This window comes from Urocitellus parryii, assembly GCF_045843805.1.
Source record: "Urocitellus parryii isolate mUroPar1 chromosome 13 unlocalized genomic scaffold, mUroPar1.hap1 SUPER_13_unloc_8, whole genome shotgun sequence".
Taxonomy (NCBI): Eukaryota; Metazoa; Chordata; class Mammalia; order Rodentia; family Sciuridae; genus Urocitellus; species Urocitellus parryii.
The window spans coordinates 1,167,435-1,179,881 of NW_027551776.1; the positions used below are offsets into that span (position 1 = coordinate 1,167,435).

Consider the following 12,447-nt stretch of genomic DNA (forward strand, 5'->3'; position numbering starts at 1 on the left):
TGATATGGGGCGTAGCTCTGTTTGAGTCACCTGCTCATTAGCAATAAAATTATAAACAGGGGCATGTCATGGTAATACACCTAGACCTGAAATAAACAATGCATAAATAACTGAATAGGCTGTGAAGTGAATTTCCCCTCCTCAAGCATCCTTACTAGAATGTCTTATTCTTTCACACAAACACTTTTTTTCTTATCTGTGATTCTTAAATTGTTCTTATTGTGACTTGACACCATTCTTATCCTGTTTATTTTTATTTCATTGGGGTCATTTGATCTGTCTATTAACACAAATATCCACAGTTCTTTTAAACCTAAATTCAATATTCTTTATTATCTTTTTGATAATAGCTACACATATACCTACAATTTAGATTTAGCAGGGATAATCAGACTCTCTTAATACATAAAACACTGTAGATACATCAGAAGTACCCATTGCACCCATCCTGCTTCCAATATTCTACTGTCATTTCTTCTACTCTACGCCTTTGGAAACATCCTTGAGATCTTTTAGAATACTGTGAAAGAATGCCCAACCTCTGTTCTGCTTAGGTCTGGCACCCCGAAACCTCTCCCCCAGAAACAGCATCAATTGCTGCTGCATTAAGATTCCAAATTAACACTTCAATACAACATTAACTAGAGTCATTAATTAGTCTACATTTCCTATTTTTTCCCCACTTGGAATGTTTTTTCCCTAAAGAATGTTTTAAATTGTTATTTCTATTTTATTTTCATCTAAGGATCTAGTGGTACACATTTTTTCAATGCAAAATAAACATATTAAATAGAATTATTTATAATAGAACTTTTGGCTATTTAAAATAATTTCTGATTTTTCTTAAATGTGTTTTTTTGACAGTTTTTCTTAGAAGAATGCCTTCTTAAGAAATGACTAAGGAAAAAATTGGAATGGTAAATAAGAATGGGCTTATAATTTAAAATTACTGCTATATTAGACTTTTTTTTAAGGAAAACCCTACTAAATTGCAAGTTGTCAATACATTCTGAATCATAGCTGTCAACCTAAATTCACAGGGATATAACCTTCTAAATTAGAGTTCTGGTGAGGCTTTAATAGAAAGAAGAAAGCCCTGGTTAATACAGAATGTGAAATTCAGGAAATATAGTTCTGAAAGGAAAAATTCTAAACCATTTAGTTGTTACTTATTGATAAAAAGCAATTAGAACTGGGGCTGGGGTTGTGGCTCAGCAGTAGAGCACTTGCCTCGCACGTTTGAGACCCTGGGTTTGATCCTCAGCACCACATAAAAATAAATAAATAAAACAAAGGTATTGTATCCAACTACAACTAAAAAAAAATATTAAATAAAAGGCAATCAGAATCACACTGGATAAGCAATTAGCACACTGGGCTTTTCTCTACCAGGTCAATAGAAACAATAGAAGCAACAGTCTTAAAGTCTATTTGCAGAGAGGATCATCTATTTCCACTAATACATGCACAGAACAAGCTATTTCCTTAAGCAGGTGGCACAGTCCCCTAGGATCTAGGTGGGGCAGAGTAATCCTTCCCACAGAAGAAACTTAGATTATCTTGATCAGTGCTTCCCATAGACTAACTTGTATTTGAATCCCCTGGAGAACTCAGAACCCAGATTCTGATGCCAGATGCAGCAAATGCTGATGCAGAAGCTGCAGCAACTTACTGTGATCTAACCAAGATAGTTGAGGAAGGTGAATACACTACACAACAGCCTTCTATTGGAAGAAGATACTGTCTAGAACTTTCATAGCTAAAAAGGACAAGCGACTGTCTAGCCACATGGGGGTACTGGTTGATTTGATATTTCTATCAAAATCCCAGGTAAAATTGCTCGTCTATGGACAGACTACTGAGTAGCTGGCTCCTTGGTTACCTAGGGCCTTTCTTTTGTAGAGATTTTTGGAATGGTAAATGAGAATGGGCTTTTAATTTAAAATTGCTGATGCATTAAGACTCCAAAAAGAGAGGAGTCAGCTTGTCCTTTGAAACTAGGCATTGAGTTCTCCTCTCAATAGCTTTAAAGGTCCTAGACATTCTCTTTCTCCAATACAAGGTTGTCCAGTCTGTACTGGAAACCTGCTGTGCAGTGTAGCCACCTTCCTGAGGGTCACAGATGGATCTTCTGGGTAACTTGCTGCAGCTTCTCCACCACTGCTTGCTGTTTCACCTTCATGCTATGGAGATGGCTTCTTTCCTTAAATCTTATAAACCAACTGCTGCTACTTTCAGACTTTTCTTCTGCAGCTTCCTCACCCCTCTCAGCCTTCATAGGATTGAAGAGAGTTAGGGCCTTGCTGTGGATTAGGGTTTGGTTTAAGGGAATGATGTGGCTGATCTTTACTCCAGTGCACTAAAACTTTGTCCATATTGTAATAAGGCTGTTTTAGTCTCATATCATTTCTGTGTTCACTGGAGTAGCGCTTTTCATTTCCTTGAAGAACTTAGCCTTTGCATTCCCAGTTTGGCTGTTGGCATGGCTTCTGGCCTATCTTATCTTTCCAAGTGTCTCCTTTTCCTGAGCTTAACTATTTCTACCTTTTGATTTAAAAACTCTTCTTTCACTTAAACACTTAGAAGCCATTGTACAATTACTAACTGCATTTGTAAACAAATGATGCCAAGATTTTTCAAAAATGAGGATATAATTTGTAAAGTAATTTACAAAATCTGTTATGTGGTAAATTCCCAATAAATACAAGGTATTGCTAATATTATTGGCATGAATTATTATCAGAATTATTACCACTTAATTTAAACATGTTTTTGTTTCAAGAGAATAAGGAGGCCCAAGGAGAGGGAAATATGAGGAATACCAGTTGATGGAGAATAAGAACAAAGGTCACATTTGTTCGCCATGTCATGAGTAATTTGTGGTGCCCCAAAAGAATTACAATAGTAATACCAAAGACCACAGATTGTTGTTACATGTGGAATCATAATGAAAAAGCTTGAAATACTGCATGAATTACCAAAATATAACACAGACACCAGAAGTAAGCACACACTGTTGAAAAAAAAAGTTGCCTACTTAATTTTTCAGTACAGGATTACTATAAGCCTTCAATTTGTTAAAAAAGGAGGAGGAGGAGAAGGAAAGGAAGAAGAGGAGAAAAAGAAATTTCTGCAAAGTTGCAAAATGTAATAAAGTAAGATCAGTGAAATAAAGCAACTTTTTAAACCAAGTTTCTAGTAAAAAATAAGAAAAAAGTCACATATTCTAGGAAATGTGACTTCTCTGCATATGGCTCATCTGACTTCATTTAAACAACAACATTTCAGATGAGGACATTCAGTCTATACATCAAATGAGCTTGAATACCCTAAGACATACTGTGTCTCTTGATATGAGAAGGTGTAGGCTTACCCATAACTTCAGACACATTTCTAAATTTCCCTCACATAAAAAGACCTCTTCCTTTTGGAACAGATTCCATAATTTTGAATATGTTCAATTTATTTGTTTTCAGCTATAAATGCAGTTCAGCCATGAAAGAAGTCACGCCTCAAGGAAAAAAAAATCAATGTGAAACAGAACACCAATAAAAAAAAAAATGCTTTACAAAAAAAAAAATGTCCCTTTGCATAAGGATCCTACAGGTCTAAACCTCTTAACTGCAGACTGTGACCAGCCAGGTGTCAGCTTTGGAATTTTCGTGCATTTAGAAAGGCATATATTGTGTTTATGTACCAATTAATAGATCCCAAAGGCAAACATTGTAAAGCATAGGAACACTTGCCCAAGTAGCAGGAATAAGGGCCACTAATAGTGCCCCATTCTAGTAAGGAGCTGAAGTTATGATACATCCTTCCCAATAGTTTTTTTATGGGGGGTGGAGGGGGCTGGAGGAGAAATTATTGGCATGCAGTAGTATATAAAGTTAGCACAGCACATAGATAGGACCACATGAAAAAAATTAGGACAGAGAGAGTATCCGAAATATTCTGAGGCTGGAGAATAAGTATTTAATTGAGCCTTATTATAAAATATGTGAAAGTCCACATCCTAGGGAGGAAGTAAATACACAGTCTTCCTCCTAGGATACAAGTTAGGGCAACAAGGCTTTAAGCCAGTGACAAGCATCCAGTCATCCCCACCCACTAACCCTGAGCAGGTGCTTGGGTATCATTTTGAAATTATTTCATACAACATTTGTATCTTAAGGTCCAGCAGAAAATGTTTTGTAGGAAGCAAACGAAATGCAGGAATAAAACAACAACAATCAAGATGTGTAAATATGATATGGCATGCAGAATGGCCCCACAGATATCCGTTCATTAATGTGTAAAAAATGTGAATGTGAGACTACTACAGAAAAAGGGGAGTTTTTACACATGACTGAGGTTGGAAAGGTGACCCTGGGTGATCATGTTGATCCAGCCTAAGCCCATGAGCAGAAAACTTTCTCTAGCTGTTAGCACAAGAAGAAAAAGAAATGCAACAGAAGGACCCAAGATCTATACCATTCAAGGATCTCCACCATTCACTTGTAGGGGGGCCACCAGGAAAGGAGAAGGAATAGGGGAAACATCTAGAGCTGAGAGACCTGCCACACCACTGGCGGCCATCAGACCTACAACTGCAAGGAGTGACAATTGTCCAGTCCAAAGTGAGTAGTACAGGAGAGGTGGCAGAGCATATCTGTCTAGCAGCATCAGAATCCATTCCCACTACCCTGAGGATGAGGGTGGCTGGCTAGTCCTGAATGAACAGTTTGTAAAATCAGGGTGGTTAACGCTCAACACCTCTTTCCTTCTGGAAATCCATTTTGTTTATGTTCGAGGCAGAGGTTTCCAATATGACTTGTTCCCCCAAAATGATAATGAGCTTCCCTGGAGGTCAGATTTCATCACCCACTTACAGAGGAATGAAGTACTTCCAGTGGGCCACAAGCAAAGAGGACTATCAGAAGCTCATATTGGTCTCAGGCTCCTGCCCCAGGTGCTTCTTGTCTTTATTATCTTTGGTTTGTGCTCTGAGCTGCAGTAAACCCATGGATAGGACCATATGTTGAGCCCTGGAATCCCTCCCAGTGAACCAGTGAACCTGGGAAAGATTCTAGGGCTTGAGAAATAACTCTTCTCCAGAGCCTTAGCAAAAGAAACAGACAAGCAAAACAACCAGCCCTGCTGACATCTACACACAGAATTCACCAACATTCACTCAGACATTAGACCTATGTCAGCTATGACCTAATAATTGTGTTTTGTATGAAACCACTGACTGCAGGTCACTGTAACAGCAGCAAAAGAAAACCAATTCAATGCAATATTAATAAATGCATATTTTTCTCACTGATAAAAAGTGTAACTATTACAAATAATTTTTTTTTTTATTGAATTCAGGGGCACTTGACCACTGAGCCACATCTCCAGCCCCGTTTTTTTACTTTATTTAGAGACAGGGTCTCACTGAGTTGCTTAGCACCTCACTTTTGCTGAGGCTGGCTTTGAACTTACAGTCCTTCTGCCTCAGCCTCCCAAGCCACTGGAATTACAGGAGTATGCCAACACTTCCAGCACAAGGAATTTTTTTTTAATGGTAAATTTTCAATGGTAAATTTGCCAGCAGATTCAGTGTCTGGTGAAGCCCTGCACCTCAATGAAAGTATGCCCTCCTGCAGAGTTGGAAGGGAAAGAACCCAGAGAGTTAATCCAGCTTTTTTATAAGGCATTAATCCCACTCTTGAGGGCAGAACCATTGTGATTTAACACCTAAAGTCCCCACCTGGTGATACTGGTAGCTGGGAGGCAGGGGCTTTTAGAGACTATCTATGCTTGGTGGGGTAAGGAAAGGAGAGTGCTGCCTGCAAAACTATTAAGTTGCTTTCAGAGTTGTTTTGTTCCAAATAAGGCTCTCCAGAGACACCCATTAGAAACCAGCCCAAATCACAGAGTAACTGACTCCTTGCTCTTACAGGTGACCTAGGGTAAACTTTGCTCCTTATAATATTAACTTCTCTGCCCGGGAGGCATTACCAGAAATGTTTTAAGAAGCACAATCTCCAAAGGAACATGCTCAAGAATAGCCTACTCGTGCATGTGAGTTTTCCCAGCAAAAGCCTCTTTCCTCCTTTGGGGAGGTGCTGCTGTGGGAGCTATCCTGAGTACTCTCTAGACATGATGCAAGTAATAAATCTTCCTTCACTCTTCTATCTCCTGGTGTGCTTACTGGTTTTACATTCACCAAAGAGTGAACCCATTGCTTTAGTTTAGTTTAGTTTAGTTTGATTTTAGTTTAGTTTAGTTTGATTCTTATCTTCAAATATAGGGATAGGGGACTATACCATAAAACCATAGCCAAGAGGATCGAGCATCTGTCTTAAAGAAGCTCAAAATACAGGCAAGGAGAAAAACTACACTTGGATTCTAAGACAAATAAAGCTGAGGCAAAGATCAAGAGAAAGGCAGAATAGGAGGGGGCTTAATTGGGTCTGGGGATCAATAATGATAGGTTTTACCCATCTCTTAATTCAGCAAAGATTTTATTACCAAGCAACTCCATGCAGTGCTAGGGATGTAGGGAGCAAAGTTAGGGTCTCTGGGTAAGCTCCCTGGGAGCAGGAGCAGCCAGCTCCTGACACCACTCTACATCACAGCCTAAACACACAGTGCTGGCCAAGAACAGAGGTGGGAAGCACCATCCTCACACATATGGTCTGGTATTAATAATCCCCCCCCCATTTTTATTTTTAAAACTCATTTAATAGGAAGCATTTGAAAATAAAAATATTTTCATGTGCTTAGTACATCATTATCAACTTTTCATAATTTTGAGAACATCAAAAAAGAAAAAGAATGCAGGGTACTTGGTCAATATACTGTCACCTAAAATTAATTATATTTTCAGATTTATTCTTTTCATCATATATGGCAATTATAATTCACATAATTTTTTTAAAAAATCAACTTCAAAAATCAATCCCAATTTTCATTGGATTCTGAAATATGAATCCAAATTATGATTACAGAAGTGAATCCATTAATTCAAGAAGCATTTACAGAGGAATCACCATGAATGCAACTATTCTTGACACTATTTCTCCCAGGGCACCTAACCTGAAATCAAAATGGCACATGGTGACACTTAGATGTGGCTTCCCTCTGGCTTAAGTGAAAAATAAGAATTTTTATTTTCACCATTTCTCAGTCATTTAATTGAGTGGTGGGGTTAAAACACCCTGATTTAATGTAACAAAGAATTAGCATGCATTAGCTATTACTTATCTAAGATGAAAAAGCTGTATTTAGTTTTCTATATTCACAGATTCTTCATTAAGTTTTAACTCTTATTCCTCCCCCCCCCCCCCGCCCCGAGTGCAGGCAACAATTAAACCCAGGTCCTCAAACATGCTAAGTTCTACCACTAAGTTATGTCCCCAACCATGTTACTCATTCCTAATCAATGTTCATCTCAAACCTGCCATGGACTTGGTTTTCTTTGAATTAGCTCAACATTAATATCTACTTCTAATCATATACCTGGCATCTGTTTCTTTAAGGCCAGTAGCAAAATTTCTTACAAATCCCACCCTGTTTTGCTCTTTCATCTATTGTTAGAGAACTAGTTCTTGATTCAATTAACACCAACATTTATTGAAGCTAATAAGAGTTTCTGAGATATTTCCATATAATAAGTAACAGAGTTTTATAATTCTACTGAGGGCAATTTGTTACCCCAGGATTATGATCATTGTGGTCTTACAGCCTTATCATAAGCAAAGTGCTAAGAAGTAGTGGCTTTTAAGCTAACATCTTTCCTCTTGCCATGGAAATTGAGGGGAGAAAGTTATCCAATATTCTTAGCCTGTATTAAACAAACCTAAACTATGTATCTTGTTACTGTAGCAAATTATACATTATCACAAACTTCACCACTTTAGCTGTTTTCAACCTCCAGTTCTACTGCATGACTCCATTCACCCTACTCTGTAACTATCTCCTCCACTCATTTCCAGAACTTTCTCATCTTCCCAAACAAAAACTCTGTATCCACTTAACACTAGCTGTCCCTTCTCCCATCACCCAGCCCCTGGCAACCACCTAAACTGTATTTTCAATAAAAAGCAATTTCTTCTGCCTCTGACAAACCTTCCTTAGTCCACACTGCACTGGGTGCTCCACCAACCAGGTACAGGTATTGTGTTGAGAGCTCCAACACTCTCCCTTTGGAGCCTGTCTTTCAGAGCACAGGGTGACTAACATAGTAAGTACTAAGTCTGTAATAAACTAGAGCTACTGGAATAATAAAAAAGTTAAGCAAACAAAATTTAAATCCTCTAAAAGGAGCATGGACATGTACATAGAAATTTAAAAAAAAATATGGCACTTATATAATTTTAAATAACTGAAAATAGCTTTGATTTATAGTAATTTCAAAAAGTCCTACAGGCCATGAATGACAAGGGCCACCTAGGTTCCTGAATAAATGCTCCATAGGGAGATTCTCCATTATATGTATTTTTAAGTGTTCTGCTTCTTGGAAACCTCAGTTAATCAGAGGTCACAGAAGAATGAATTTATTGGATTTAACAATGCAAAGACAATGTAAATTCCTGTGTAACTGAACAAGAATAAAATGGATTGTATGTGACTTCTGGATCCCTAGATTTTACATGACTTAAAGGAATAATGAGATGACATTCTCAGTATTTAACTGGATTACAAAACTGTTTTCCTTTTACTTATTTCATTAATTAAACATGGGCAATGTGTTTTTTAAAGCCACTGTGTCTTTCATGCACTTGAAAGCTTGTTCAAATGCTTTTGAAGGCTCTATATCTGTAGTTGGTGTGATAGATTGCAGCAACCCATAGGAACTGGCAAAATTTATACTCTGACAGACCATATTTCCCAACAGAGGAACATACCCAGAAGCTTTCTTCTCGCCGATACTGTTTCCAGTTCCTCCCACTGTCACTGAACATCAGAAGGTAGCTGGTCACCCAGTCGGAGCTCCCATATCCTCCCTGGGTGGCCACTGCTGTGACCTTCATTCTCTCTCCGAGGTCAATCTGCAGCCACTGGTATTTATTTGACACAAGTGGAGTCCAGCTACCAGCTCCTTTTCGTGGAAATGGAAATAAGAAAAATGGTATATTTAAAATCCAGCATTTTGCCTCATTGCACCCCTGAAAGCAAGATGAGTCCCTAGCAGCTCTCCTGGAGGCATTAGTAAAATTCAACCAGGGTTCTCACTCTGATCTGGAAATAATAGCTTCAATATGTGGCACCACATATTGAACACAAGGAATTTAGGCTTCATTAAGTTGGACTAAGTGAACTTCCTTGAATGGATTATCCCAGCACATCAACCCAGTGAAAGAAAGCACACTGGCTCTTTGTACATCAAATAAAAATTTTAAAAAGTTTATTAAGAATGTTAACATCAATTAAACATAAAAATCATCATTTGAAACCATAGAATATATATTATCTCATAGTTATACACGCAATAAAGAACACAGGAAGGGTGATCTGTAGTTCTTAAACTCTGGCTTTCTAGTGTTCACTAGTTCATTGCTAATCTGGGTAGAAACTGAAAGAATCAACTCAACACAGATTTGGACAGCACATAAAGCTTCCCTGGAACTCTTGCCTTTATGCATGATTTCCCCTTTACTGGGCATGAAGAAAAATATCCATACTACAGTACAGCTAGAAAACCTTAATCCTGGATCCCCAGTATCAAGAAGCAGTGCTGAAGGCTGGGATAGTAAGATGGTTATGGCGTGAAACACTCAGATGCTTGCAGATTCATAGAACAAATAGATATCTCAAGAACAATTTGAAATAAAGTGTAGTGGAGGGTGGACAATGCAGAAGTGGAGGAGAATTCTATGCAGAAGAGTTCTGAGAGGCTAGTTGGGAAGGTTAGAGAGAGCCCCACATAGCAAGTGGTACCTTTACTGTCTGAAAGGACAAAGAATTTCCCAGGCATTCATGACAACAGAGCAGAACAGAAATGATTGTGCTTTGTTGTGTCTAAAGCCTGTCAAAACAGAAAATTAAGGGTGCCTGAGGATATACTGTTGATGTATTTTGTTCTTCCAATTTAACATAAATATGAGGTGTACACAACTGTCCATAATTATCACCAGGGACTTGGTCCAGGACTCCCTTGGATACCAAATTCCAAGTACATTATATAAAATGATGTAGTATTTGCATACAAACTACCCTCTATGTCCTTTAAGTCCTCCATATTCTTTAAATCATCTCTAGATTCCCTGCAATATCTAATATAATACAATGCTATATACACAGCTATGATACAGTATTATTGGGAGGAAATCACAAGAAAGAAAGTGTGTGTCATATTCAGAATTATTTTTGTCTTTTTTTTTTTTGATTGGAGGTTGCTTGAATCTATAGTTGAGGAACCCATGGACTTAGATTTATATTTTTTATTGGATTTTCTGATTTTCAAATTAATATGTAATTATGAAAATTTAGAAATAAGCTTTAAAATCATTATCTTTATAATAATATCTAGAAAATGACAATGTCTTGTCAATGATCCCTAATGGGAAAAAAAATTGCTTTTTTTTCTAACTTTCTCCCAATACTCATTCCTAAGTCAAGGCTCTAATAGTATTGTCTGACAGTTTTTGACTACATACATTGTTAATTTGTTTTTTAGATGTGTCAGCTCATTAACTGCTAGCACTAAACACTAGATTTGCTTAGGAGGCAGGAGTTGGGATGATCTGATACCTGCATCAGGACTCCTGAAGGTATAGGTGGGAACATTCAGACCCCTGTCTCTTGGCTGTGTCCTCCATATACAGCTCTACATGCATATTCCTCCAGGAAAATATAAAGCTTACCAATCGTTAAACCCAGGTTCCTTCTAGGATTTCTTCATTTGTTCAAATATTCAAAATTTTCCTAACCACAAAGTCTTTGATCTGGAATTCAAATCAGCTATGATTATGGCTGTTCTAAAGTGCATTTTCTATATTTTATTTTGAAATAATTTCAATTTACAGAAAAAATACAAAGATTGTATAGGCAATTTCCATATCTTTTTTAACTAGCTTCCCCAGGACACTTTGATCAAAACTAAGGTACTACCATTGGAATAATGTTCTTATACCTACAAATAAAAATTGCATATAGTTATGGTGTACCACACATTTTGGCATATTCATACATGGTAGAGTAGCTATACCATATAATTAACATATATATAGCTAATCATATAACATATATATAGTTAACACATATAATTAACATATTACAACAATACTAACTGTTTTGTGGTAAGAAGACTTAAAATCTGCTCTCAGCAACAATCGCATGATGGGATAATTACTTTTAGGAGTTCAGTAGAACAGTGTTATTAACAAGGCCTCAAATTATTTTGATTGCTTGAGTTTTCCACTCAATCTTTTTTTCTAGTCCAGGATCTACTCCAGGATCCTACATTAAATGCCATCATCCTGTCTCCTTAGAGGCCTCCAGCCTGTGACATATTCTCATCCTTTGCTTTTCATGAGAAGGTGGGTTATCACTCAGTGCCTTCCTGCCTAGTCCCACAGTCTGTTGGACTTTCTGATATAATTTTTGCTCTATCTGAGACTTCTGAGACTTAACTGACAATCCTGACTAACATTCCTGCTGCAACAGCACCTGATTTTGTAGCTAGTTTTTAAAATGTCAGACATAAAGTATTGTTGATTCTTTTATGTTAAAAATTTCTATATTTGATATTTTAGATGACTCACTTAAACCACTGAAAAACTATTAACTTTCCTGTGTTCTAGCTCCTATTAGTTAGTATTGTACTGGCACCCCCTTCTCCACAGAAAATCTTAACTAAACTTCTCCAGGAATCTTCACCATAATTGATTTTAGGACTATCAGCAAAAGAGTCTCTACAAAAGAGTTCAATGTAGGTAAACTTCCTATTTTCCTGTTGCTTTTTTTTACTTGGCCACTGGACTGGAAGAGATCAGCACTCCAGGTACTGAACATCCCTTTTCCTAGTTTCTCACAAATATTTATCCAGTATAGTAGTTTGAAAAGTGTGTTTGCAAATGCAAAATGAGATTTTTTAAAAAGACGAATTCTGGCCTTGAGCTGGAGCTTTACAGAGATGTCTACATTTCTAAGATAAGAGAAATTATCAGTTGGCCTCCATGGTAACAGGGGCGGGGGGAGGGGGGCAGAGGGTTAACTTGCCCAAAACAGTGAAGGAAAAATCTGCTTTTTCTTTTTAAATAAAGGTTGATGGGATCTTTATTTTATTCATGTAATTATATGCAGTGCTGAGAATTGAACCCAGTGCCTCATACATGAGAGGCAAGTGCACTACCACTGAGCCACAACCCCAGCCCAGAAAAAGCTGCTTTATGTGAACTTCTGTAGTCTGTGAACTTCTGAGCCCCTCCCCTTCCATGCTGGGTATAAAGTTCTGAAAGTACCTGACCTCAGGGT

The 12,447-nt window shown here is 37.6% G+C and overlaps 1 protein-coding gene across 1 annotated transcript in view; it reads right to left on the minus strand.

Moving 5' to 3' along the window:
* LOC144251463 (contactin-associated protein-like 3) overlaps positions 1–9,017 on the minus strand; it is a 181,886-nt gene extending 172,869 nt beyond the window's left edge. The window contains 1 exon segment of the mRNA XM_077794357.1: positions 8,877–9,017. Coding sequence (XP_077650483.1) covers positions 8,877–9,002 — 126 coding nt within the window. The 5' untranslated portion in view covers positions 9,003–9,017.
* Positions 9,018–12,447: the final 3,430 nt, after the last annotated feature.